Below are 27,780 nucleotides of genomic sequence, written 5' to 3'. Positions count from 1 at the left end.
AAGAATCGATCGACCCATATCTCCCCTTATGCGCCAGCCTCGTCAACACACAGCCACCACCACTCCAATGTCTCATATCCCTTCGTTCGAGGGTTCATCTTTGCGAATCCAGATTGTGCACACCACTGCATGATCAACTCCACCTCAATTTCATCAGGCACAAAACCAAAAGCCCGGGAGATGTGTGAGGCAGTCACGCCCGGCATTTGTGAGACAAACCCGAGCACACCCACGAGGAGCTTGTGCCAAAGCGACACCTGCACATTTCCATGAATATCGACCCACAATGGAACTGAGCCCATAGGTTCATCTGCCTGGCCCCGTGGGATGGGGACCTGGCGTATTCCAAATTCGCCCGACAAAGGACCTCCAAACAAATACTCCGTTGTCGGCGTGATCTCAATACTGAAGCCGAGCAACTTCTTGTCCAGGTTTTTGGTTCGGTACCCTATTCGTTCGTGATCCAGGCCGTAGCGAGTCTTGGGCAAGTCCGCACCTGGTCGGACCTTGATCCGTCCCGCCGCTATCAAGTTCAATACTGCCACCATCTCACCGTCAGGTACAATTGCCTCTTTTTCGATCACGATACCATGTCGCTTAGCAAACCCACGGTCAAGAAAATCTGTTTTGTATCTGACGGCACGACGCAGCCCTTCGGGAGTGACCATGCAACGTTCCTCGAATCGTTCAAAGAACTTCCTATGGGGTTCCCATGTGCGCACACGCAATCCTTGCTCCAGTGGCTGATGACTCTGCTTACGTTGTATGATCTTCTCGTCTTGGAGCAGTTTCAATACACGTGAAAGGAGTGCGTCACATTCAAACTGGTCTGAGCCAAGGGAGGAGAGCTTGGTCTGGGCCAATGCCGCATCGAACACTGATTCTGGGGTGAAAATGGTGGCGAGTACCCATGATTTGGCCACGCGAAGGGCCGGCGCGGCCATCTCAACTTCGAAGTCATGTTGATAATGAAGGATACCGGGTTGCATAGTCGAATCAGCGCATGTGCCGAAAACAGCTGACCTAGCGACTTCTTCCTTGACATTCGTCGTGCTGTTCCCCCAAATGAGGTTGTGAGAGTATTTGGGTTGGGTAAATTCCACGGTATAGCGATCCAGCAAATCATCTCGGTCAGCTGGAAGGTGCGCAATCCGCCTCAAGTTGAAATGGTCGAGGTTCTTCAAAGCCCACTCGACGATGGCGCCCCAATCTGTGGTTCCAATGTCATCGAAGGTAACCGACACTACCTCGCCCGCTTGTAGCGCGTCCAAGTATTTCGACTGAAAGTCACCCGTGAGATTTTGTATGTCGGAACGGTATCTTGTGGATAGTGTGTTCCACCGAGCCTTGATAACTTCTTCTTTTTGCTCCGGAAACAGCGTCATGACAATTTGCCAGTTGATAAAACTTTGCATACCGCCAGCTAACGTCCGAACAACAATGACAGCAATGGCAATGCGATAAATCATTTCCTCTGGCATGGTCTGCAGCCACTTGGCACCCCGAGGAAGCTTTTGGCGTGTAGCATTCAGAGCTAGTATTCCAGTCCGTCTCGATGGTGCCGAGTATAGACCCTGTGCCGTTTTCCTACGGCGTTTAGGTGCCGGTAGGCGGACGAGGCCGTGGTCATCTTCTGACAGCACGCGCTTGGATGGTCTGTTTGATCGCCGATTGCTAGGCTTTGGCGAAGAAGGTGGCGCCGATATCAAGTCTGTCTCATCGAGCGCTGCGATTTGGGAAGTAACATTGGGAGGTGCATTTAGGGCGTTCACAAATGCTGGCCATGATCCGGCAGGAGGATATGCAACCTCAAGCTCGACTCCATCCTTGTCGAAATCGACAATCTTACTAAATTCAACTGACAAGGGAACGATTGACCCTGCATACAAGGCGCCTGGGACCAAATGATTGATGAAAGCGAACTTAGAGCGCTTCGACAGAGCCACCTCGGGCTCTTGTTCTTCCCAGGCGCGAACTCCCTCGACCTCACAGGCAAAACGTTGCCAGTCAGGATCGTCGGCTTGAAAGGCATCGTAGTCCAACTTGAGAGCAGGAAGCTGCAGGACATCTTCCAATGAGGAGGGGAAATTTCGCCATATGATTGAACGTCCATTTGTCTTTGTGGCTTGTTGTTCAACTCTTCGGCGCCGCCGTACGGGTCGGAACGCGCTCGATTTCCACGGATTCGCATCAGAAGTATCGGAGCGTAAAGCACTTACTGGACACTCCTCCCTCCACTTATGGAGATGCACAACTGGAAGTGACCCCAGTGCTGGAACTTTGAGCGTCAGGAAAGCCGTTGCCGGAGTTTCTGGCATTGCAACTGGAGACGGTGTGGCTGTTTCCGTATGGCTCCCCTCACGCTGACTGGCAGCGGATGCGATGGTTCCGTCTGACGCTGCCGTCGATGCGCGTCGTCTTCTGGGCCGTCGCTCTTCGACTTCAGGCGTTCTGCTCGGAGCCCTTTTATTGACGAGGGGAATGCGATAGCCTTCACCCCGCCACTCAGGCGGCACATAGTCAGCTGGTTCTGCGTTGATAATATTCTGCTTCATCTCTTCGACCGCCTGAGACAAAGGGTCGATATGCGGTAAGAAGATGATTGACCGCTTAACCATAAGCCCAGACTTCGCTCGGAATGTGAAAATGACCTGTTTTAGTCTCCGAGATTCGGTCAAGGATTTGATTGCAGTCTTGATTGTTTTAAGCAAGGGTCGACCTTGCCCTCCAGCCTCCTGCCAGCGAGGCAACGAGATGCGTTTGAGCGTTGGCGGATCATTTGGCACGACCCCTGATGTCTCTTGAATCAGTTGAAGCACAATTCTCCGAAAGAGTGCCTTGGCACCATCGAAATAGCGCTGTTTCCCTTGACTTTGTCGGTTCTTTGGCTGTGGTTCCTCTTCAGAGTCGCCTGTGTCAACAGACTCAGTTATTGCACTGCTTGCTTTCAAGACTCGTTGTCTGGTGTCGGCCTCAGATGGGAAGGAGCTTTTCTGTTGCACAGTGTCCGTCTCTTCTGCGACATGATGGTTCTCTTGCACCCGCTCAGCCACAGAGGGACTTCTGGTTGTGGCAACTTCGGAGATTCCCTCTAAGATAGCCAGTGTAGCTGGCTTCTCGGTGATGTTATTTTCAACCGCAGGCATTCTCGTAACTGCTGTCTCGCCAACGCTGGAACTAGCATCAACATCCCTTTCTGCGGCACTGGGAATGGGATGTTGTGCATAGTGAGGGGTTTGTGTCTTCTGTGTATCTGAGTCTGGGATATCTGCGGAGTGCTCCTTTGTGGGCGAGTGGTCTATAGAATGTGACACTGCCTCTGCACTGAATGCTTCAGGTTCTTGATCAAGGGATGTCTCATTTTGGAATCCAGAGTCTGCTGCACATATATCGAATGGGACTTTCGGGGCTTCAGAAAGGATATCAGGCAGCTGGGACTGGGGCTGATCTGAATTCCGAGATTCGATGGCTTTGCGGGTTAACCTCCGATTTCTGGAAGGTCTGATACGAGGGGTTTCCGTGGTGGTCGGCCTCGAGCTTGGAGCCACCGGTGTCACTGAGCTGTGGTCTCGTTCTTGATTGCTCTGTTGCGAACCTCCTTCGGCCTGCACAATTCCAATTCTCACGTCCTCGGGAGAGACGACCTCATTCGTCGATGCGGGGGATGAGTCTCTAGGCAACAAAGTGCTTTCACGGAGAGGTCCGGTTTCTTCGTCGGTAGTGTCCATGGACACGTTTACCTGTAGCTGAACATCGCCGGCCTTTGGAAGTTCAGGAGCCTGTGGCGCCTGCAGGCTCGGGTTTTCATAGAAAACGCCCAATCTAGGGCCTGTTTTCCCCTTCTGTTCGACCTTGCTGAGTGCCCTTCTAGCCTGGCGCTTCGATGATCTTGGCGCACCTGGCGCTGCTTGACTCCAGGGTGGGAGATTGGGATAATACCTTCGGAATGGGAAGCTATGTGATGCGCTAGAAAAGAGGAAGCGAAATGGATGGATGATGTCCCTCTCGTTGAAGTCGAGTGATTTTAGCCGTGGAGTTTTTACAATCATGATCTGCGCTACTTTCTGGCTGTTGTCGGAGCGAAACCCTTTAGGAGATATGTAGATGCCCTCAGAAGAACGATCTATCATGGTTTTTGTCGAACGGATCCAGTCCTCGTTGATGTCTTCCGGATGCATGGGGATCGGCAATTTGGCCTCCAAGGCCTGGACTAGTGCTTCATCGAAGCCTGCTGGGCGTCGGGCATGTAAAGCAACGGCCGAGGGATTTTGGGCGATTCCTTTTGTAAGATTGTCAGAACTCGTGCCAGCATCCGGTCTTGCCTGCTTGAATTGCATCCGCCAGAACTTTTCCGTGCCCCGCATGTATTTGCGAGGGCGGCCAATTGCTGTCTTCTCATCACCTGAATTTCTGCGGCGTCTTGGGGGTTGCTGCGACTGGTGAGACAAACGGTTAGGAGCCCGATTTGGCGTGCTGGACATGGCTGTCGACTCGTCGCGTGTTTTAAGAGCCATCTTCATCCCGTGCTTAACAATGGCAGGCTCCCCATTGCGCTGTTTGACATCTCCAGCGGCAGCTGCCTTTATTAACTCGAAAAAGGTGGCCTGGCCGTGGCGCAGCTGCAGAGCCAAAGGTGGTTGCACCGGAAACCCGAACTCATCAACATCAAAATGAAGGGAGTTCTGGTGGTCGACATCGGAGCCCGCGTCTTTTTCAGCAAGCCTCTTCATCGTCTGACCAGCACCTGGGATATCAGAAACGTCGAGATGGTGGTCTGTAGCCTTCTGTAGAAAGGTATCCCACGAGTAATGGACATACTGGGTGACCCCTTCCTGTCTCACGGTGGTCCGGACGATGGCCAAGTGGCACAAATGTTGCGGCTGCATGATGAGTGATTCGCATGAAAGTCGGAGTAACAGAGACTCTAGTTGACGGCGCACAAAGTCGCCAGTAATCATTTTACGTGCATTCTTTTCACTGTTAGTATTGTGGCAGACTTGGGGAATTACAAGGACTTACCAGATTCGTCAGACCCTCTTGACCCGCAAGTCGTACGGCATCAACCATAACATTAGGCATCAAGCGGTCAGGGTTCCACCTGGCAGGTTTATAAACAGCTTCGTCGGACTCGTCATCTTCCTCCTCGGCGGCTGGAATTTCGAGGGGACCATTGTTGCGATCTTTGCGGTCTTCAGTGGATGCCAACTCCTCAACTGTCTGGCTCAAAGACAACGTCTCTGTGTCGAAATTATCCAGGTCCACTGCGCCGGCACGACGTACCAGTTGAACGAAATGTCGTAGGTCATCAGAGGTTGCAGAAGGTCCGACAGCAGTTCGGACTCTCTTGATACACTTCAGCTTCTCGAGCCGACGGATGATCTTGGAAAGGATGGCGGACTCCCCCGAAGACCCCAGGCTCAGTTCTTCTGCTAGACTTGTTTGAGATATAAGCTTGCGGTCTTCCAACACATCAAAAATTCTGCGGACGACGTCTCGCAAAGTTGAACCACGTTGTGGGAGGCTATGGAGCTTATGGAACGGCTCAGCGTCTACTGCATTTTGTCGGGCGAACTTTCTCAGCGTCAGTCGACTTGTCCGAGTACCGTGGCGAAAAACGATTTCCTTTGTGATGTAGCCTTTGCTTTGGAGGGAGTCCGTCCGCTTAGGTACAGAGCGTTTGTCCTGGCCAGATGCTCTCACAAGGTCTCCTTGTAGAATTCCAGTTGACCTTGCTGCCGCAATATGAGACAAGAGTTCGAACTCAAGAGGTACAACCTTGCTGAGGTCTGGCGGATGACCGCATATCGCTTGCCAGATCCGCGTCTCGCTAACAGAGATCCGTGGGCCCTTAGTAGCACGGGGTTTCTGAAGTCTTGGTTGCTTCGTTGGTGTTGTGTCGGGTTGCTTTGACCCGTCCGAGTCGGCACCGTCCTCAGCGGGTATTTGTCTGCCATTGGGACCAAGGTCGACGTAGTTCGGAAATTGAATCTCGATCTCCGTCAACGATGTCTTGTTGTACCTTCTATCTTCACCGATAGAGACATCAGGATGCCGACCTAACCAGCACCAGATCTTGGAAAGTAGGGGGAGATCAACTGTAACCGGAGGGCTTGGTTCAATGTGCTCAACGGGGGCATTGGGTCGTGAGTTATCTTCCAGGTCGTTGTAGAATGAAGAGATGAAGTGAGCAACATCACTGATAGTAACACCTACGCGTAGACTTGAGTTAGCATTCGTTGATGAATAGATGTGGGGCGGATCCAGTGGTTGAAAGTGAAGCTGGAACCCATCGCCACTGGGAACCTCGGATCATGCAGGTTTGGAGGGGGAAATTGAGTCGCGAAAATCAAACTGACCTCGACTTCCACTGACGGCAATCTCCTCGAGCAGAAACTCGATCAAGTCGTCCAGGCCCTTCGCCATCGTCTGTACCCCATCCCATGACTGCGTGAAGGGTTGGCAGAGATTCTGGTCGCTAGAGACCAAGATTGTTTGCTTTGGTCACTGTTTTTTTCACTCACATGTTCGAGATCCAGTGACTACACTTTTTGGCTGTGGCCTTGGCATATCTTTTGTTTCCCACTGATTGGTCCAGATTGCACCTCGTCTCACTTTCCTGATCTTGGTGATAGCACGTGATTCGATCTATCTAGAGCACTTGAGTACCCACCGAGCCACGCACCCAACGAGGCAAATGGTATCTACCTAGGCGGGCACTGGGTAGGCGACTCACCAGCGGCGATGACAATTTAGGAGTCGAATTGCAGATGAAGCATTTGGACTGGGGGCCTCTTCTGACTAACAGTGCCATTCAAGGTAGGCGCCGTGACACGTGCATGCTGGGGGCAGAGAGGACAGATGACGAGCACACACCCTGAAAGCAATACTTGTTCTATGAGCCATCTAAAAGGCGATGTGGTCTGTCGTATTTGGCCAGCCTTGAGTGAAGACACGAGTGCGAGTCGAGAGACTGTCTCTCCAAATCATTTTTTTTTCCGGAGCCGCGATCCCATCCTTATCAGACTTTCTCTGGCTACAGTTCCAGACTTCCCTCCTGCCCAAACTCCTCCATGCTGGACAAAGCAAGCAGACTCCCGATCCCTTGAATTTTTGGGAACAGGTGCGAACACTGGAGAATAGCCAAAATTGCCGAGATCTGCCTTCCCACACCGACTGTACTTTGAAAACTGCAGGTCGGCCAGATATGGTGAGAGGCGAGTAGATGTACAAAAGACCGCACGACAAACTTCAGCTACAGCATGTGCTGCATGATAGTTCGCACGGCCCTGGAGTGGCAACTCTGATATTATATCAGGACGCCGCTCCTCTCGACGGGCCGTATCGTCGCTGGTTGCGTTGTTTTTGGGGCTTGGACACTGTGCTCCAGCCGTCCTCTTCCAGTTCTGTAGCAGTGCTGGCAGCCGGGGGTTGGGGTTGGGCGGACGGTGCATTTCTCCAAGAACCATTGGCCTTCGCCGACGTTGGGGTCTGCACGATTTCCTTAGGTTTGACTGCTTTGTCGTCTGTCGGCTGAGGCCGTTCTTCCCCCTCCTCGTCATTTTCGTCATCCGCAACCATATCGTTCATGCCCGAGTCAGCACGACGCAGAATATCAAATTTCGGCGTAGATTGGGCAGTGTCCTCGCCATTTTCTTTGGCAGCACCAGACTCCTTGGGTTCCTTGGGCTCCTTGGTCTCTTTGCTAGGCGTTTCCTTGACCCGCTCCTTGTCCACCTCAGCTTTCTCCTTTGCCAATTTCTTTTCCTCGGCCTTGTCAGCCTTTGCTTTTTCCTCCGCCTCCCTTTTCTGTCGAAGAGCAAGCTGGCGCTTTTCTTCGACTTCCTTCTCTTTAGATGCCGTATCAACTGGACGAGCTGCTCCAAACGGGCTGGATTTAACATCCGAAATCGCAGCAGGAGATGCCACGGGGTCCGTCTCGGAAACAGTTCTCTTCTGCAGATTCAATTTCGGTCTGGTTGCTGGAGCCGGCGGCGCGGCAGGAGAAGAGGGCTCGCTGGCTTCGGGAGTCGGGACTTTGGTAGAATCAGGTTTCATGCGAGCGCGCCATTGATTGTCAAGTTCCGGTGCGGTCGGCTGTCTCTCGGGAGGAGGTCGTTCGGCGTATTCACGTCGTGGAGGCCGAGACCCGTCCTGTGATCTTGCATCGCCCCAGGACGGTGAATTCTTGCGGAAGCCGTAGCCTTCCTTGCTTCCCTGTCTCCCGCCCTCCCTTAAACTCGTGGGGCCAGGTGTGACCGGTGACAATGGACCTTTTCTTTCCCAGTTTGAGAAGTCCCGAACCTTGCCATCTCCGTCCCCGAACCCACGCCGGGCACCACGTTCGTTCCCGTGGCCCCTCTCACTTCCGGCGTCGGACATGTTGTCAAAGCTACGGCCGCCGTAACCTCCTGGCCTGTCGGAAACCCTGCGTTGATTCGGCAGTTCTGGAAGAGGGCCTTTTCTTGACCAATCGCTGAAATCGCGGGTCTCATGCCTTTCTTTTGCTAGCCAGACAGTCAGTCCCAGTTTCATAAAGGACAAAATGACAACTCACGCGGTTCGGCGACGCTAACACGGACCTGACGACCTGCCAAGTTGTTGCCACTGAGAGCCAATGCAGCCTTAAGACCATCCAGAGTTGCAAATTCGACATAACCGAAGCCCTTGGGTTTGCGATCTTGTTTGTCTTCCACAATGCGGACGTTTGTGACCTGGCAGTCTCTAAAGAAATCATTTACATCTCCTTGCGTGGCATCGAAGGACAGGTTTGCGAGATGCGCAGTGTAAGGGGGTTGCGTGGGGAGAGGGAGTTGTTCTCGTGCAGGGTATGTATCTCGTCGGTCTGTGGGTGGCGGTAGTCTACAGTCAGCATTCTGTCCTGTTCGGTAATGATACGACACGCGACAACTGACCTGGATAGCCGTTGCCCATGCCAGTAGTTGTGCTAAACGCTCTTCGTTCAGACCCATAGCTTGGTCGTGTGTCGGAGGCTGTTGTCAAACAAACGCAGTCAGCATCCCCTGTCCATCTGTGTTTTCATCTCGTACACGCTGAGCTTACTTGGCAGGGGCATGTCCTCCATCTCATCGGCCCAAGAACCATAGTCTACCAACAGTTAGCGACTGATGTCGGCTGCAACCAACCACGAGTGGGACGCACTCTCGTCCTGCAAGAAGGTCCCGAGGGACATTTTTTGGTTCTTTTTGGGAGCTATAACAAGTTAGCGAGTGAGATTGACGAAACGACCAGGTGCGCAGGCTGTGCGCCAAATGTCGCCCTGTCACCATGTGCTCATACCCATGATTGCAAAATATCGGCAGGCGCACTAAATATGTACGTCCCCTGCTGGATTCGAAAATGCGAGTCGAATGTCACAGTCCAAGTACGTCGTTGAACGCACTCCAACTAGACAGTAGCCTGGAATTGATGGTGTTTGATAGGAGACGAAGTGCAGCGCCTCGTGGATGTCGGCGCAGAGGATGTGTACGAAAGCCTTGAAAGATTTGCGGGCGGTAGGAGAGACTCTGCAGGGCAGGTTTGTCCGGCCATTTCTTTCCTTGACCCGCTCAATGCCATTTTGGGTTTAGATCTGCCATGCCAAATTGGGGGCTTGGCGCGATCCTGCACCTCTGACCTCAAAGGCGCATCTGTTCCCGTTCACTGGGACTCGATAGGCGCCGGTGCCATTCCTTTTGTCTTGCTTTTGTCTTGTGAGGAGCTCCAACAGCTATATAATGCGCCATGTCCAAGGAAAATCCTAAAGCTGGGAAAGATATCTTCTGGACGCCATTTGTGCCGGCCCTCTACGTCGGAGCCGCGACAGGTGGGACACGATACTATCTAAAGAACAATCAGCAATCTGATGTGTTGACTATGGTAACCAGGAGCTTGTGGTGCGGCATACGGCGGCGTCGCGGGCACTCTCATCCAGACTACGAATCCACTGGCCTATACCGCATTTTCTGCAACACAATGGTTCTGTGCTGGCACCACCTTTTTCTGTCTGTGTCAGCCCAAATCTTGAAATTGCATCAGCTCACGTCTTGCCAGATTGCCGGAGTTTGTTGCTGGCAGGTGCTTTGAACCGGGATAATGATCTGCACAAGATCGCCGCAAGTAGCATTGCAGGCTCATGTTCAGGAGTAGTATTTGCAAACTTCTGTGAGTGGCGGGAATAAAGCAGAATGAACACGTTTTGACAACAGCTAGTGCCTCGAGGAAGCCTCTTGACCGGTGGCATCATGTTCGGAGTGATCGGAGCTCTGACTCAAGCAGGATTGAATACCACGCATGGCACTACATCTATTACCCAGCTCTCATCACGTCTAAGGAACGGCTTCGCTGCTTTTTCTCCCATGAAATCTCTGTCCGACAAAGAGTATGAGGACTTGCTTTCAGAGAAACTTCTGAGAGTCGAAGCGGAAATTGCTGTATTGGACGATAAGATCGCAACCCTAAGGGCTGCAAAGGACAAAGATGTCCAGCTTCAGTACCAGGAGCCTAAAAGCCGTCCAACCTGAGAGCTATCTTGGCGTGATCAGAGCTTGTACGGTATCGCGTTGACGAACATGCTACCGAAAGTCTGGCCGAAAAAGACCACAGCGGTGCTTATCAGGCCGATGGCTACAGGTAACATGCATCTCAAAGACCAACATTCACTGCAGATTAGGAAATGGGAACTTGTGCAGACTGGTCGTGTCCACCAGATCACCAACTGCGCCGTGGTAGGACACCAGAAGGCAGCGGATGCAACAATTACCTAGACCATAAGTCGGGGTATTTAGCCCTGATAGTGTCCACCGACGCAAGAGCAGTGTCCCGCGAGCCCTACTCCAAATATGGTCATGACACGGAGACAGACACAATGAGCAGTTGACGAACGTTTGGGGGGTGCAGATAGAACTGTGGTAGGAAGACGGGCTGAGTCCGACCTATAGTATTAGCGCGTCCAGATGCCGGGGTCAAAGATCTCTGGAAACGGATAATATGCACAATCTTTATCGGGGGACCAGGAGCTTAATCGTTCTAGGCTGCTCCTTCTCATCCTTGACATAGGCTGAGTCACCAATGGATAGCTGTTTTGGGCTGCATATTAATTATCACTGATGTGCCGCAGAGTTTCATCCCAGAGCGGCGTGCCCACTCCACCCCCCCAAAATCCAATCCTCCACCTGTTCGCCTTCTTAACGGATTCCCTCGTATTCTCTGGCCCGCACCCTCGCGACATTCCATACTTCCTTGCTCCACCATGAGCTTTGATTGATATTGCCCGGCCGCGCCGGCAACTTTCTCTCTCCCTATCGCATGACTTGATTCTGTTGAATTGAAGTGCGCCAGAGGGCTCAATCGCCTCCCACCTCTACAGCAATTGCGCCTGTACTTCACTACCATCTCAGCACTGAAGTCCGCTCCATAGGCCTCAAAGACCGCATCCAAAGGCCTCGACTTGGATTTAGTATCCACACGCTGCTCTTGTACCCATACCTATTTGCTTCGACCCGAAGGGTAATCCAGAGAGTGATGGGAAACGCACAACCAACTATGTGGCTTCAGAGAGACTGCAGTCTCGACGATAGCGATCATACCCACGAATTGAGGTGACCCCTGCGACCACACACCTGACCTCTGTTGCGTCTTTCCGGTCGGTGTTGGAACATTGGCAGATAGTGCCGAAATATCGAAATGCCTCTCGTCAATGGCACGTCGGTCGCCGCCGTCCTCCTGCTCCTCTACCTATCCTCCTTCATCCTACTTGCGATTCTGCGCATCGCGACTGGCATATCAATTCAGCGCATTGGCTACTTCAGTCTGAGACACATATCCTACGCTCCAAGAGAGGGACTGAGAATAGATTTGCGAGGTGTAGGACTGAGTTTGCGCAGACCTACCTTCGCGCAGCCGACATGGATCAGTATTGTGTTCGAAGAACTGAAGATCACCGTCGATCCGACTGCCCTAGAAAACAACTCTACCAAAACAGACTCGCAGGACAAGGTCAAGGGGAAATCGGATGAAGACGCAGATTCACGGCGGCAAGGTGGACGTCATGCTGGTGGAAAAAGCCAGCTTTGGAAGAGGCTGACCAACATCAAAGAACAGGTCAAACGCCTGCACCGCAAAATCCACCTGTTACGGATGTTCGATGTCAGTGCCTATAACACTTCTGCGGAAATTGTTGGCGTGGGCTATGTGCAAGTTTCCACCCTAACAGCGGCTGTTTACACTAGACGGAAACTCCTTGATCGTGGACGACTCTTCCGACACAAGAAGGATCCTTTGGGAGATCAGAAACCGGCGGAATGGGTTTTCACGGTCAAAAGCGTCCAGATGGGCGTTGGCGGCCGTGACCCCATCGAAATACTCGACGCGCTGGCAATCAACGTGCATGGCCTGCTTTACAAGGACCGTGATGGCCTCAGGGACACCTCAATCGCGATCAAAGGTGGGCGTGTCTACGTACCCGTCGATGAGCTCATCCACTTCTCCCGCAAGGGTAGAAAAGCGGCAAGACCCGATGAACAGTACGATGTCCTGAGTCCGATTGATGAGATTTCCTTTGAGGATCTGGCTGAAGAATTGGGCAACCCCGGGAGTCGTGAGGCAGCTATAGTCCAAACCGTGGCGGACTCTAAAGAGTTCCTGCGGTCTGTCCTTCAGAGTGTCCAGGAAATCCAGGTAGGCTTGAGCTTTGTGCGCATTTCGAAAGAAATTGTGTCCCTCAGGCAAGCCAATCTTCCCTTGGTCGCCAACGTTGTCATTCACGAAATTGGCATCGACCTGCATAGGCTGGAGCAAAACTCGCCTGCCCATCGTATGTACTTCCAGAGGGAAGACACTGCTCACCAAGCCTTGCTTGCTGCTCTGTCGATTTCTGTGAGCCTAGATGAGGACGATTCTCGCCCGAACAGGATCATGTACATACCTATGGCCACAATCACCATCAGGACGACTCTGCCGGCCAAGACTATGAGTTTCTCACAAGACCGGGGCGTCGCCGAAAGAAACACAAATATCCTGTTCGCCAACCTTGTCGTCACTTCACCATCGCTCGATTTGGCACCACAGCACCTAATAAAACTGTTGGCCCTCTCTCAGGGAACCCGTGAGTCTCGAGCCCGAGCATCGTCTCGAGATCATCACCGTCTCATCTCAAGATTGCTTCCCAAAGCGAGCATCAAGTTCTCAATCCACGAACCCGTACTCAGATTTGTGTTACCCGTCGCAAATCCTGCTCACGCTGGTCCAGGCGAGTACGACATGATCATCTCCTCCATCTCTTCCATCTCCCTGGACGTCGAATCCTCTCACTCGGCTGGAGGAGAGTTGCTGTACTCTCTTGGGTCGAGCTTCCGCGTTTTGTCACACAGACTATATTATCAAGCTTCTACTGGCACAACACACAACTTGATCCTGAATGAAGCCTTGGAACTCAAAGTTCAACTCACCGCATCGACAACTGTTTCTGTCACCCTCCAGGGAAGTTTGCGCACTTTTTCCATCCTCATGGTGCGAGAAGAAGTAAGCAAAGCAATCTATAACATAGTGAGGCACTTTAAGCACCGTTCTCCCGACGAGGCAGCGGTGGTTCCAAAGTCTCCTTCGGCTGCCTTCCTACGGAAACTCCCTGCGTGGCTCATTGAGGCAAGCTTTGAAGGTTCTGGTTGTAGCCTTGAGGTTGCAGGTATCGACCCCAGCGTCTCCGGCCAAACACGAGGTGCCGCCTTTGAGCTTGAGTCCTGGTCAGCCCATTACACATCTGCAAAGTCAGAGTCAGGACGAAAAACAAAAGGACGGAAAGTCAGCACCTCAGTCCGCTACGACGAAACATTTTCGTCGGGCAAAGGCGTGTCGCCGTCCACCTCACATCAGAAGCATCATCCCAGTGATCCTACGGATGGAAGACGACTCGCATGCCACGTCAAGGGTTTCGACGGCTTCATCATTGAGTCTCTCGATAGGTGGGAACCGACGCCATTCATGTCCATTCCAAGATTTGAAACTGCTTTCAGCACATCGAGGGATCAGCAAGGACCAATGTTCCACATCCACTCCTCCATTCGTGCGTTTTACTTGGACTTCTCGCTTTACAGATTCTACTCGATAGGTGTAGCAGGCTTTGTCGTGAAAGAGGCATTTGTGGGACCAGTCCCGATCAAACGAGACCCAGAACATCATCCGAAAACAGCAGATCACCACACTGTCCATGGGCATCTGCCAGTACCTTTGGACGCAGAACTTTTTGCCATCGACGTGAAGGCGCACTACGTGCAAGTCAAAGCCGATATGCCACATGATCCTCCAATGATGCTCCAGATTTACCAAGTCTCGGGCGGCAGACACAGATGGTCCGCTCCTTTCATGAAAGCCGACTTGGTCCGTTTACATGCGGAAGCGCCGCACCTCAAACGGATATGGGCACGTATTGTTAGCATTAGCAATGTTAGGGTCGACTTACGCCACAGCAAGAAGAAGACGCAGCACGGCATGATCGAAGAAAAAACCATTGACGTCTCGACTGACTTTATTCGTCTAGGAGTGCCGCATGGGTTGCAAATGTACAGAGTCTTTGACAACTTCATCAACACCACGAAGGCCATCCAACAGCTGCAACACCGGTTCCAGACACGGTCTAACGAATATGTGCTGGCGAAGCACCCCGTACCTCCAGCCAAGGTTCCTCGAATCTCGGTTCGGTCCAAAGCCCTTTGCTTCGAGTTGGAAGACGACCCGTTCGAATGGAAGCTCGGTCTGATCTATCACGTTGGGCGTATAGAGCAAAAGCAACGCCTTGCTCGGGAAGATGCCTTCCGCCTGAAGGTCAAGCGAATGACTGACGAGAGGCGGCCTCGATCATCATCCCGGTTACGAACGCAATCAGCTCATTCGAGTCGCCGTGGCTCCCCCAATGCTGCAGGCGACGATCATCATCATCGACGTTCCCGAAGTGTCGATGATACTCCACGGAAACGATCTACCTCCAGGGGAAGGCGTGGCAGAGCATCACATCGATTCCGGTACGATCGCGAGGGGGTTTGTGCATTGACCACTCATGCCAAGATAGATGCGAGGGAGGCATGGGACAAACTTCAGGAGCACAATTCCCGGAGCTGGAAAAGACGGATCGACTGGATGCTTCGTCTTCAGAACAACACCGTAAAAAGTGTGCGACAGCTGTTCATGGGTGCAGACGAGCCTCCTCACGACGACCATGAGACCGAGACGATCCTTGGCATTCCAAACCGCCCTGGTCTAATGACCTTGATCATCAGCGACATCCATCTTATCATTGACAAACCTTCTTTCCCGGAGACGGACCTCCCCAAATTTCTCCATGAAATTGGCAAAGGCATGCCATACGACATGAAGTATGGCTTGCTCATTCCTACAAGCCTCAGTCTTGATATGGGAGAAGCTCGTGTTTTCCTTCGAGATTATCCCCTGAACCTTCTTCATATTCCTGCCATACGTCCTGGACAACCTGCTCGCTTGCCAAGTTGGTCTCTCCGAACAGACTTTGTCATTGCAGAAGAGTTTCGAGATGAAAAATCCATCAAGCATGTTAAAGTCGAAATCGTACCAAAAGGGCAGCATGGAACACATGGAGAAGAGATTCCTGCCTTTGCTATTGATGTCAGGAGGACGGTCGCACCTGTCAAGACGTATTCCAAGCCTGTCATCGATATCAACACTAGCCTGCCAACCACCATTTCCTGGGGTACATCATACCAACCCGTGATACAAGACATGATGATGATCGTCGAGAGCTTCACCAAACCGGAAATAGATCCTTCCGAAAGGGTCGGCTTCTGGGACAAGATACGGCTGAGCTTCCATTCGCGGCTTGTTGTGAATTGGAAAGGGGACGGAGACGTGCAGCTCCGACTCAAGGGCACGAGAGACCCGTATATCGTTACTGGATATGGTGCTGGCTTTGTCATGTGCTGGCGGAACGATGTACAATGGTTGATACACCAGGTCGATGACCCTCGGGAGCTCATGACTGTGAAAAGTGGTGAATTCATATTGGCCATCCCAGACTATAGCCACGAAGCCCGCAATACACCGGAGCAGAGAGCAAGCAACGATTCAGACAGCGTGTCTACAAGCAGTTCTACGAAGAATAGCGCCATTTTCAAAAAGGTCATCATGAAATTGTCGGGAAATGTTCAATGGACGGCGGGCCTTGTCTTTGAACGGGATCTGCCAAACGGAAACCGCACATCAGAATCGAGACATCACTATGATGTAGTGTTGCGGAACCCACTCTTCCTCCACGATGTCGATTTGAACTCCTATGATGCCTTCCGTGGCTTTCGCAGTCATCATGTTCACCTCTCCCTGGCGGTTGCTGCACCTTATGATAAAAACTGGGTGGGTGCGGACTCGGCGCCCTCAGAAAGCTACAACAGTGTCCATCTCAGTCCGAAGTTCTTTTCTCATTTCTTTAGTTGGTGGTCGACTTTCTCGGGTGTAATGTCCCTACCAGTCCGACAAGGTACCCTCTGGAGAGATCAAGGAAAGACCAGCAAGAAGTTCGGACGGCACCTTGCGACGATCAAATACAACCTCCTGCTATCACCGCTCTTCATCTCACACGTCTACAAGCACAAGGATGCGGAAGATTATCAAGCCGATGTTGTCTCTGCAACTGGCTTAAAAATCAAGATTGATAGCTTCATGCTCGACCTGCACCAACGCCGTGAGTATTTTAATACCATGGCAAAAGTGCGGGCAAAACAGATGAGGACCAGCGGCATGAAGATCTATAAAACCGAACTTGACTTCGTACGCGCCGATTTGAGAGCTGTCGCCGCACTCATCGCAGGGACGACGGCAGAGGACATTCAAAATGCAAGTGATGAAACGCTGTCTTCACTACAAGAAGTGCCTGCGAACATTGATTTGTCCCAATTCACCATCCCAGATCAAGACCTGTCGTGGATAGATATGGATGACTTTGTGGAATTGGACTGGGTGTTACCCGCAGACTCGAATCCGGAAACCAAGATCTTGCCATTGGCTTTCACACCGCGTTTCACCTACTTTCGACAGACCGATCATGGGGGCGCCATACAGGGAGACGAGTCCCGCACGAGTCCATTTGGCGATGAAGACACCCACTTCTGCGTCATGGGTCGTGACAATGACCCGAGAAAGGTCCAGATGAACCTGATTGAGACCAGACTGCATGATCTCGAAGACAGACTTCAAACACACGTGCGCATTATGAACGAGCACGAACTTCTTGTAGTTAGAGAAGGAGACCAGGATCGAGCAGTCCGAGACAAACATGAGCTTCTCATCGCCCAACAGAAGGAGTTGGAAAGCAAACGACGATTCTTACAACATGGTCTCCGACGTCTGGTAGGCCATGCAAACCCCGGCGAGGCTCAGCATGTCGACAATATCCCCCACGCCAATGGAGACGTCAATAAATCTACGCCTGAGCTGGAAGGACAGACACCTGGAACTCCTCAAATGGATATGGATGGATTATACTCGGCCCCTCACGACGAGTTCGCGAGTGACTTCAACAACCGCTTCATCATCCATAATGTTCAGCTCAAATGGAACAATTCCCTGAGAAACATCATCCTCCGATATAGCCATCAAGTCAGCCAACGCCGAGGTTTTGTATACTACATGTCACGACGTGCCGTTAAATTCATCCTCGATATTGTTGATGAGCAAGCGAAGGCAAAGGAAGTGCGCCGTAGACAAGAGAGGAAGAACCAACCACCAGTACCGCCAACGCCGAGTATCATTTCCCCGAGCGAGGAGAAAGACGAAGATTCTGTCGTAGAAGATCGGATCAAGCAGCTCCTGAATGATGTGAAACGGTTTGTCCAAGTCCATGAAGGAGATGGAGACGAAGACCCAAAACCATCCGGGACTGATAATGACGATATCGAGCGGAGGCCGTCCACTGCTGATCTTGGTGACAAGATTGCAGAAAACTTCCAGGCGATGAACAGCTATCACCTACGTCTGATCGCTCCTCAGATACAGCTTCAGAGTGAGAAGAACACGAAGGCTATCGTTCTCATATCTGCAAAGGGGATGCAACTGAAAGTTGTCTCCATCATGGATAAGTCTCGCATGTCGGACGACGTCAGTGGCCTTGTACAGCGTCGCTTTGCACTTGATATGGACGGAGCACAATTCTTTGTGGCGACGCAAAAGACATTGGCCAGGTATCTCCATCTCTACTCGGGCAACAGGTACGGCAACACTCCTGGGTCGTCGTGGCCACCCTGGGTCTCCCTTGAGGCGATGTTCGATTTCCATCTAGAACCTTTCGGTTTCCAAAGAGTGATTCAGAAGACTTCTGCAAGCCTCCGATACGAAAAGTACAATCCCCTTCGACTGAAATACAACGAGGAGGTGGAGAGCAACGAAAACGGAGAGCCCAATGCGGCAGCACGCAGGGAACACCGGATTGACCAGCTGTGGGTCGACTTCCCTCGAGTCCGTGCTCGGTGCGATTCCACTCAATACTACGCGGTTTACATAATCGTCCTAGACCTGTTGCTATACAGTGAACCGCTGGAGAAGACAAGAAGCGAACGGTTAGAGAAGATCATGCTCGCGTCCGACTTCAGTGATCTGCGCGGAGCCCCCGAAATGGCTGAAAGCCTCCAAGAACGCATCCGACAGCTCGAAGACATCAAACTTCATTTCCAGATACATGCCAAGTATCTCGACAAGCAAGGTTGGCAAGATCGGATCAATCTTGAAAAGGACCTTGCTAGTTGCGAAGATGAATTGTTCTTCATTATGAAAGCCATCAACACGTCTCAACAAAAGAGCGAGGACCGGAAAGCTTCTCAATCGAGCGGCCTCTTGCGGTGGTATCTCAGCGCCTCTGAAATTGTGTGGCACCTCATGCGGGAAAAAGACGAACCGCTCCTAGAGTTTCAACTGGGCAATGCTGCGTATGAGCGAGTCGACAATACTGACGGGTCCAATCACAACGCCTTGGAAGTGGAACACATCAGAGGCTGGAATCTCCTGCCCAACGCGCTGTACCCGGAAATCATCGGACCGTATTACGAAGCATCGGACAGAGACAGACGACCGAGCATGACAGGGATTCAGAAAATGGTCCAGGTACACTGGTACATGCTCGAAGCCATTGCCGGGATTCCCGTCTTGGAACACTTTGAGGTCACCGTATTCCCACTCAAAGTGCAGCTTGAACGTGAACTTGGCAAGAAGCTCTTTGAGTACATTTTCCCTGGCGTGGGATCGAATGCTTTTGAGAACGGCAACTTTTCTCCGCTCATGGTTAAGAACATGGAACCCACGGACGACGGAGACGATCAAGAATTCGTGGAAGCGCACAGTGCGTTGATGTCGGAGCAAGATCTTCAAAGCCCCAGTCCAGACAAGACTCGCAATACTTCACCTGGTGCTGTGGCACGAAGGCTGAAGCCCACCTATGGTCTTGATTATGACGAGAAGCACAAGGATTCGACCTCTTCCCTGCATGGCAAAACCAGAGGGCTCGGTCTCACGGCGGATCACCACAAATTCTTCAAGCATTTCAACAAGTCTGAGACTCGGTCCGTGTTCAAGGAACCCACACGCAAAGGATCCTCGACTAGTCTGAGATCAGCAAAGAAACATGACATGTCATCCACAAGTCTCGTCGCCCTTGGCGCCAGCGAGGGAGGAACAGAGAAAAAGCGCTTCCCTATACACCGGACAGGCAGCAAAGAACGTGGTGTCGCAGGAAAGAAAGACAAAAAGGACAAGACCGCCACGGCCAATGACGACCTCTCCCAAATGATGTCTCGTGCTTCCAATTACATGACGCTAGCTCATGTCAAACTCAACAGCTTCGTCGTCTGCCTCTCGTACAAAGGCAAATCTGATCGTAACTTTGAGGATCTCCACGACTTTGTGTTCCGTATGCCAACGCTTGAATATCGCAACAAGACGTGGTCGAACTTGGACCTAGCGCTCAGGTTGAAGAAGGACGTGATCAGGGCATTGATCAGCCACACCGGAGCGATTATTGGAAACAAGTTCTCACATCACAGACCCAATAAAAAGCAGGTCGAACGACTCAAGGAAATCGCGCATTCGAGCACCATTCCCAGCTCGGACGTCACCCTACAACTTTCAGGGACGTCAGATACGACAAGCTTGTATAGTTTTTCGCAGGACGGGAGGGACGATGACTTCGAGTCCTCAGGTATATCATTCCAGTCACCACCCGGTACAAATGGGCATCCCAAAGGAGGCGCTTTCCATGGACCCAGCCCCCTCCTGCGAAGTGGCTCGTGGTCCTCGAGTATCAACCTACCAACTATCGCGGCCACTGGAGCTGGGACCCTCGCCTCAGCTGCGCCACGTTCAATTCCTGGCTCTGCCGGGGCAGGCATTGGTGGCAATGGAACCGTCAGTAACACCACGTCATTTTTCTCACGACCACGATCTGCACATCCGAGCTCTGCAACAAGCTCCAACCAGAATCTCAACAGCTCCAACAATTCGCCTTCGTCTCCACAAGCTCCAGGCAGAAGTCTACTGAAGGACACAATTGGGAGGCATTTCTCTGGTGACACCGTCAAGGGGAGAGTGCATTTTAGTGGACTTTCACTGATCAAGAGTGAGAGCCATTCGCACCGGGAGAGAAGTGACAGCCACGGCAGCCATACTCCTAGCACAAAGGAGAGGGAAAGAGATAACAGTGGAAACGATGAAGGGTCTCCAGGAAGTGTCATCGGTGGCGCCAATGGAGGTATCGCTCCGTTGGGCACAGACAGTGACGCCGAGACCAACAAAAGAAAGAGTGTGTTGATGCTGGGCAAGAAGGTGTTGAACCGGTTGAGTTAGAATTTGGGCTGATTGACTTGACAGACTGGCCACGAAGCTCCGCGGCAAGACGGAGAGATGCAAAATATTGAGGCACTGGAAAGCCGGTTAAGAAAAGTTTCGTATTATGCAGGATTTGGACATTTGGGATGCGGCTCCTCATCTTGGGAATGGAGAAACGGGACTCGGCGACATGCTTTGAAAAGAAAATCCTGGAATCTGGCGGCGCCCCCAAGTTTTTGCTTCTTTTCCGTCATGAACAATGGATTTATGGATCGACGGCTGATTCGGGCTCGACGAGGAAGGGGAAATGTCCGGGCATGGCGGCGAGCAGCAGCTCCAATAGTTGGTTGGTGCGTTGCGTGCAATGTGTTTATACTTGTATGCCATGGTGGTAAGAGATATTATACATATACATAAAATATACCTTTCCACTACTGTGAATGTCTTCTTGCTGTGTATGTGCAATATGGGATATGGAATTTTTCATGCTCGGTGCTCAGATATGTCGAATGGGATGAGAAGAATGATTACAAGCACAGTTCTCGAGTTTGACCTGTATCAAGAAGTGGAGAGGGTCATTCGTTCATGGTTCGGTTCGACACTGACCGAGTGTCTATCACGTTCACACTGAGTCAAGGGCGTCTTCGTCTGCAAGGATGTGCCTTGCCCTGGTATTGCTTTCATTAATCGTCATGTTGCTCTTGGTGGCCATCACTTGATATGCACCGACCGCTTCGCCGGTAGCCACGCACGACTCACACACTCTTTCCTCCAGTTTCCATCTTCCTACCTTCATCACCACCACCACCACCACCAACATCATCTCCTCCGTCGCCATCACTATCATCGTCCTCGGAGATATAATCTAGCGCGCCCTTGAGCGGTTTGGGCGACTTCCAACCCACCATCATCTCGTTGACCAGAAACTCGTCGAAGGTCGGGTACACGTTGAGCACGTCGTCGAAGAACATGATGCCGCAGCCTAGGATTCGGACGGTGGCTTCGACTTTGGTGCCCACGCGGATGTAGGACTGGAGGATCGACTCGATCAAGAAGACGTATTCGGTGGGCTGCGCGACCTGTGGCTCGGGTTCTGACCCCGTGGTGGTGGTTGTGGACGAGCCTGCTCGCTCGGACGGGGTGAGATCTTCGGGGAGCGCGTCCGGGTTCTTCCAAGGTTTGGCGTACACGCGGCCGACAGGGCGGAAGAGCTTAGAGTGCGTCGTGTAGATGGTTTTGCATTCGCTGGTGGGAGGCTCGATGCGGGTGACCTCGAAGCCCGTGTGTTCCTGCGTGTTGACGATGTCCATCATCTTCGGGACATTGTCCTGCACGCCCGCGAGGAATGCAGTGTAGACTTCCTCGTCGGCGGCGCCGGCTACTCCGAACCTCACAATCTGCTGGGCTTCGTCGGGCTTCAACCCTACGAAGACGGCTTCTTCGGTGTCTGGGTTCCCCCACCACGTCTCCCCGTCGTAGTCGCGTGCGTAGCTGCCACCGAAGAGGGTCGAGCATGCCACGTTGAATTCTCCCGGCAGACGGCGCGTCGCTTCGGCCATGTCCCAGAGCTCGGGCTCGACTTTGCGGCACAGCGCACGGGCGGCGAGTACGTCCTCCTTGTATTCTGGACAGACGTCGCGCTGCAGAAGGTAGTCGAGGAACCTCTCCAAAGTGGTACAGACCATTTTGACCTCGTCCCGCGTGTCGAGTCCAAAGATGTTCTTCGCGCGGCGGCTCAAGAAGCCTCTGAGGCAGCCGAGGAAGTCGACCTCGTAAAGACTCGTCTCGGTGCCCAGGTCCCGCATGTCGTCGCTGATCCGAACTTGTGTCGTCACGTGGGCGATCTGGGTCTTGTCCATGCCTTCGGTGTCCTGGCCGCCCTGGCCGACATTCTGGCTTATCGTCAGACTGCCATAGCTGAGGTACTTGTACAGGACGTCTCTGCGCTGTGGAGTGAGTTTCCGAGTCATTTCGAAGCGGGCTATTGCTGTGGTGATTCTGTCCACGAAGGATAGACGACTGTGCCGACGGGATTAGCATACGTGGTGGTCGCTTTTGCCCCCGAGACATGCAGTTTGAAACTTACGGATGATATATTTCTTGCTCCTCGGCATACTGCTCTGGCGTCAGGGGAGGGTCTGCAAAGTAGTCTTCGAAGCCGGTCGGTTTGTTCTTGAGATTGGTATCAGCACAACTCTCCCCATACCTCTTCCTTTTGGGGGGTCAGATCGAGAGACATACCAACCCGCGTTTACTTGCTGGCTTGCGTCTCTTCTTCTTGCTCTTCTTCTTCAACTCTGCTGGGGGTTCGTTGGTGGCTTCGCCGTAGTCTTGATTCTCTTCATCTTCTTCTTGGACATTGCCATCTCCGGTGTACTCGCCGGCCTCAGGTTGCGGCAGGGTAGGCAGGGCAGGATTTTGAATCTCGTTAGAGGCAGCTTTGTCGGCTCGGGGCCTCAGCGGAAGTTTTATGGTCTCAGCGTCGTTCATAGCATCATGTGGTCTGAGATCGGCGTCGTTGACGTCCACATTGGAATCTTGTGTTGAGTTTGAGTATTTAGTATCCTCGGATGATTCTTGAGTGCGGGCCATATTTTCCCAGCGGGACTTTGGACGTGAAGGAGGGAAAGAGGTAAAGAGATGAGAAGAATGGTTTCGAGGATCAGAGCAATAAGAGCTGCAGATGAACGAGGTCCTAGTGGCAGTCTTTGATCATTCACTTCTACCTTGAATGGGAGGTGGACACAAGTTTATGATCTGAAGCACTATTGATCGTCTCGCCAGAAGTGAAGGGCAGGTGAGCAAACAACCGCATCTGCAAAAGGCCGCATTGCAGCAATGTGCGTGAGAGGCCACATGATGCACCTTTCGATCGCGTGCAATCATAAAGGCTGTACCTCGTACTTCTTTCCCTTCAACCTCCCAAGCAAGGCTGAGATCCCCAAAACACCGTGGGCTGCGACTAAAGGCGCCGAGTCTGGAGCGGCGTCTTGACTCTTCCGCCAATCGTCTCCGCACCCTGGCGGCCAGCTCGATCGATGGCGGCAATCCTTCAAAGGGTTGTCGGTGACCACGCCAGTCGATTGATTCACCGCATGTACCAGTGTGAGGAAGTGGCAGCTCTTGGGGTCCCTATGATTGTCTTCACATTCTCGTAAAGCACCTGTCTCTCCCGTTCTCTACGAGTTTCTCAAAGGTTATCGTCTTTGCGGGGCTGTCAACATGGAGAGCTCTAGCTCAACACACCCAACCAAAAAGGTTGCAGCGAAGTTCTCAGAGTCCGAGCTGGTACGATTCGACCACACCGCTGCTGGCCAGTAAGGAAACCTCCGCGATGTGGCTGTTTATCGTTCTGTGTGACACTAACGTTCTTCCGTACACAGTGATGGCATCAGCTCCAATGCCTCGGGTTCGCTCATTATCAAGCCCTGCACGCAGGCTGAGATCGACTTCTACGAGTCCGCCAAAGACCACCCCTTGTTCCAGGCCCACATGCCTACTTTCCTGGGGTCGCTCTCCGAGAATGACGACCAAGAAGCTGTAGCGCCGTTGTTGCAGACCTCTCAAGATGGCGTTGCTGCTCCAGCTGCGGTTCAGGGGACCGCCCCGAACACTGTACTGGGGCTCAACAGGCGCACTTCCTGGAAACCTTCCGGCGGCCAGAAACTCTCTACGGGCCTGGCGATCGTTCTGGAGAATGTCGTGTCCGGTTTCAAGCACCCCAATGTGCTGGACGTTAAGCTCGGTGCCAGACTGTGGGATGACGACGCGCCGTTGGCCAAGAGAAGGAAACTAGATGACGTGGCGGCGAAGACAACGAGCGGGAGTCTAGGCTTTCGTCTTGCTGGGATGAAAGTGTGGGCTGACTCCGGGGTCGAGGTGACCCCCGCGGAGAAAGAGTACGTCGAGGTCAAGAACGGGTACAAATCCTACAACAAGTTCTACGGGCAGTCTTTCAAGGCAGAGAACGTCGTTGATGCCTTCGAGACGTATTTTGGCGGCGTCAGTGGCAGCCGCCAGGACGACTCGACCACTGGAAAGAACTCCCGATTCAAGAGCCAGCGCGCCGAGTTTCTCATCCGCCGGTTCATCAGGGAACTGGAGAGTATACAGTACGTGCTGGAAAACGAGGAGAGTCGAATGTACAGCGCGAGCGTGTTGATGGTGTATGAAGGAGATCCGGAGACGCTCGAGGCCAGCATTGTGAAAGAGGAAGACGAGGATGCCAGAGACGCAGGGGATGGAGACAACGAGGACAACGAGGAAGATGAAGATGAAGACGACAACGACGACGATGACGACGAAGATGTCCGACCGCACAAGGTCCACGAAGTACGCCTCATCGACTTTGCCCACGCGAGGTGGACGCCTGGCGACGGTCCGGACCAGAATGTCCTTGCGGGCATCCGGAGTCTGCTCCGGATTCTGCGGGATTTGGTCAAGGGAGACTAAAGCGAGGAGGACGCAGGTCATCGTCCACCGATATACTGTCTCGACTGTCAGGGAAATAGTTGGACGGCTGATAACCGAATGTCTATAAGGGTACTGTATGGGAAAACAGGCGACATATCCTAGATCAAAATAGAGGTTGCCTCTGTCTCGCGAGATTTGAATTGTCTATCCTGGGTTCTCTCCTGTAATTTTCCTCTGACTTTTGGTGTACGCTCGATGCAGTGGTTCAATCCTCCCAATATGCGACACCGTCCTCGCATGCTGAGGCCACTGTTCTGGTTCAGGTCCTTTCCAACCCGATGACACTTTCTGGCCAACCCGCCCACACAATCGCCCGGTTCGGTACGCGCCCTGCAACAGGACTCAAAAGACTAATTCGCCCTCTTACCTCATCGGTGTCTGTGACATAGAGAAATCCCATCACAGTGCTGTCGCGAATAACTTCTTGGTCGGCTTCTCCGTCGCAGTTCATAACGGCGAGGACGGAACTTCGCATCGCCGCGATCGGGCTAACCACGCGTTCAAATATCTGAGATAGGGGCAGCGGCACCTTTGACGTAGAAGAAGGGAATACATCATCAGCGTCATCGTCCACACCACCGGGTAGGAACGAGTCTTCGTCGCCCTCGTCAAAATTGGCTGAAGGGTCAGGAGTGGTTCCGATGCGGCGCCAGACGGTCAACGTAGAGAAATCCACTTGTTGATGGCGAGGTTGGAGAGCAATTCCGTTGCTCAGGCGCGGGTTGCCGTAGAAATATGTCTTGATTTGTGCCGCGCGGAAGGCGGTCATAAATGCTTCATCGCGATCGACGCAGCCGCCCGATTTGGCAAGTTTGATGACAGAGATTGTCTCGGGCGTCGCAGGCGCGGCAGTGGTGGTCGATGATGAGGGCCGGAATGCGATGGGTTGTCCATCGAATTTCTTGACCATGTCACTGTAGAGTCTCTCGGATCCCATACAGATGATGGCTGAAACGGCAAATTCAGAAACAATGTCCTGAATAATGTCATAGCCAACAGTATTTCCAGATTTCATCGTCGTCAGACTTCCCGGGGTATCGATGATGATACCACTTTCTCTAGCTTCGGGGTCTTGAGCTCGACGTCCCGCCACTGCGAGAGCCAACCGATTGATCTGAGCTTTGTAGACCTTGCCTTCCTTTTCCTCTGGTTTCGAGCTTCCAAAAAAGTAGACGAGGGGTAACTTGACGGGGATGACCCCATTAGGGCCAGACATTGGCGCAGTTCCCCATCCTTCTTCAACGTCCATCAGGGTTTTGAAGACAGTGGCCGTGAGTGTGCCGGGAATGCTCATAACGCCTTCCTTGACGTCCAGATTGACCACGACTGGGGATCGTGCAGAACGAGAAGCATAACCAGTGAGAATTTTTGCAAGAGAGGTTTTGCCAGCATCCTCAGGCCCCAAGATCAAGATTCGGGGTCCTTCGCGCCCAGTACTCTGAGCCTGACTCCGCAGGTTCTCGAGACTGAAGTGAGTATTGATGTACTCGTTCATCGGAGTTTCCTCTGCGACATACTCGCTTTGAAGGGCATCGCCGCTGACCTGGAACGAGCAGCCATTCCAAGTGTAGATGGCAGCCTTTGTGCCGGTGAAAGTGTATGTGTTCCCCAGCACAAGTTCAGTCCCAAACAGCTCAGCGGAGCCCGTCAACAGCTGCAAGATCCGCGCATTAGACAAGGCTCAGCAGTGGCCTGAGACGTAGCTGGACTCACCTTGACTTGGACATACTTGCCCACGGCCACCTCGAAGCGCCATTCCGTCTCCTTTGCGAGGTCGTGTTGGGTGGCCTCGACGGTGTGAACCTCTTCTGGCTCTTCTAGGCCAAGACCAGGCAACGACATTTGATCATCGTGTCCCGAGGAAAGGGGCGATAGGATTACTTTTGGTGGTGGCGGGGATGCGTATTTCGTATTGCCGAGTGTCTGATGGTAGAGTGTGAACTGTTTACGATGCGAGCTGCTGCAATCGGCTGACAAGCAACGAAGTTCCCGCCCCGCCACCGGATTCGGAAGTGGCGGCTTGGCATAAGTGTGTCGTCACTCAAAACTGCGCTGCGCCCACATTTGTTGTGATTCTCCATCTCAGCCATTGATTGTTGTTCTTCAGCTACACAAACTCTGCCTTCCGAGTACGAAACACCCCTGCTCACTCTCTGATTCGGTGCTCGCATCAACCTGTCCGAGTCTGCACAAATCATCATCTCCCGAGCTCCCATCCTTATCCGTTCGTGTCAAACGCTGGTCAGCACTTGAACACAGCATACTCTCCTGCCCTCCGGAACTCCATCCTTGGTGCCCGGCGCACAAGCGAATTACCATCCGCCATGCCTTGGCCATGCCGACAGTTTAAGATCTTTGCAGCCTGTACACAATCTTCTTGTTCCTGCTGCAGCGCAGTAAGCGACGCTAAACAATGCTGACACACTTGAACCCTTGCCAATTGGCCCTTTCAGGAAGCGGCAAATCCTTGCAGCATCATTA

General features: G+C 52.5%; 7 protein-coding genes across 7 annotated transcripts; 3 read left to right on the top strand and 4 right to left on the bottom strand.

The window, feature by feature from the left end:
• Positions 1 to 26: 26 nt before the first annotated feature.
• On the bottom strand, positions 27 to 6,423 carry AYO20_00233 (hypothetical protein; the record flags this gene model as incomplete). The annotated part of the gene is made up of 3 exons (XM_022638544.1): positions 27 to 4,970; positions 5,020 to 6,209; positions 6,357 to 6,423. 3 exons carry the CDS (start codon positions 6,421 to 6,423, stop codon positions 27 to 29), a joined length of 6,201 nt encoding a protein of 2,066 aa, XP_022505509.1.
• Positions 6,424 to 7,311: 888 nt separating this feature from the next.
• On the bottom strand, positions 7,312 to 9,190 carry AYO20_00232 (hypothetical protein; the record flags this gene model as incomplete). The annotated part of the gene is made up of 5 exons (XM_022638543.1): positions 7,312 to 8,504; positions 8,555 to 8,842; positions 8,913 to 8,990; positions 9,061 to 9,105; positions 9,160 to 9,190. The coding sequence occupies 5 exons, from the start codon at positions 9,188 to 9,190 to the stop codon at positions 7,312 to 7,314; spliced, it is 1,635 nt and encodes a 544-aa protein (XP_022505508.1).
• Positions 9,191 to 9,741: 551 nt separating this feature from the next.
• Positions 9,742 to 10,520, top strand: AYO20_00231 (hypothetical protein; the record flags this gene model as incomplete). The annotated part of the gene is made up of 4 exons (XM_022638542.1): positions 9,742 to 9,823; positions 9,885 to 10,001; positions 10,051 to 10,161; positions 10,210 to 10,520. The coding sequence occupies 4 exons, from the start codon at positions 9,742 to 9,744 to the stop codon at positions 10,518 to 10,520; spliced, it is 621 nt and encodes a 206-aa protein (XP_022505507.1).
• Positions 10,521 to 11,682: 1,162 nt separating this feature from the next.
• AYO20_00230 (hypothetical protein) lies at positions 11,683 to 20,844 on the top strand (the record flags this gene model as incomplete). Its single annotated transcript, XM_022638541.1, has 1 exon — positions 11,683 to 20,844. The coding sequence occupies one exon, from the start codon at positions 11,683 to 11,685 to the stop codon at positions 20,842 to 20,844; it is 9,162 nt and encodes a 3,053-aa protein (XP_022505506.1).
• A 737-nt stretch (positions 20,845 to 21,581) lies between these two features.
• Positions 21,582 to 23,418, bottom strand: AYO20_00229 (hypothetical protein; the record flags this gene model as incomplete). Its single annotated transcript, XM_022638540.1, has 3 exons — positions 21,582 to 22,845; positions 22,913 to 22,998; positions 23,068 to 23,418. The coding sequence occupies 3 exons, from the start codon at positions 23,416 to 23,418 to the stop codon at positions 21,582 to 21,584; spliced, it is 1,701 nt and encodes a 566-aa protein (XP_022505505.1).
• A 630-nt stretch (positions 23,419 to 24,048) lies between these two features.
• Positions 24,049 to 25,278, top strand: AYO20_00228 (hypothetical protein; the record flags this gene model as incomplete). Its single annotated transcript, XM_022638539.1, has 2 exons — positions 24,049 to 24,143; positions 24,210 to 25,278. The coding sequence occupies 2 exons, from the start codon at positions 24,049 to 24,051 to the stop codon at positions 25,276 to 25,278; spliced, it is 1,164 nt and encodes a 387-aa protein (XP_022505504.1).
• A 280-nt stretch (positions 25,279 to 25,558) lies between these two features.
• AYO20_00227 (hypothetical protein) lies at positions 25,559 to 27,141 on the bottom strand (the record flags this gene model as incomplete). The annotated part of the gene is made up of 2 exons (XM_022638538.1): positions 25,559 to 26,953; positions 27,013 to 27,141. The coding sequence occupies 2 exons, from the start codon at positions 27,139 to 27,141 to the stop codon at positions 25,559 to 25,561; spliced, it is 1,524 nt and encodes a 507-aa protein (XP_022505503.1).
• Between the last annotated feature and the right edge of the window lie 639 nt (positions 27,142 to 27,780).

The sequence above is a fragment of the Fonsecaea nubica genome, assembly GCF_001646965.1.
Source record: "Fonsecaea nubica strain CBS 269.64 chromosome Unknown Scaff1, whole genome shotgun sequence".
NCBI lineage: Eukaryota > Fungi > Ascomycota > Eurotiomycetes > Chaetothyriales > Herpotrichiellaceae > Fonsecaea > Fonsecaea nubica.
The sequence above is the reverse complement of the archived record's forward strand: the minus strand, read 5'-3'. Positions and strand labels throughout refer to the sequence as shown.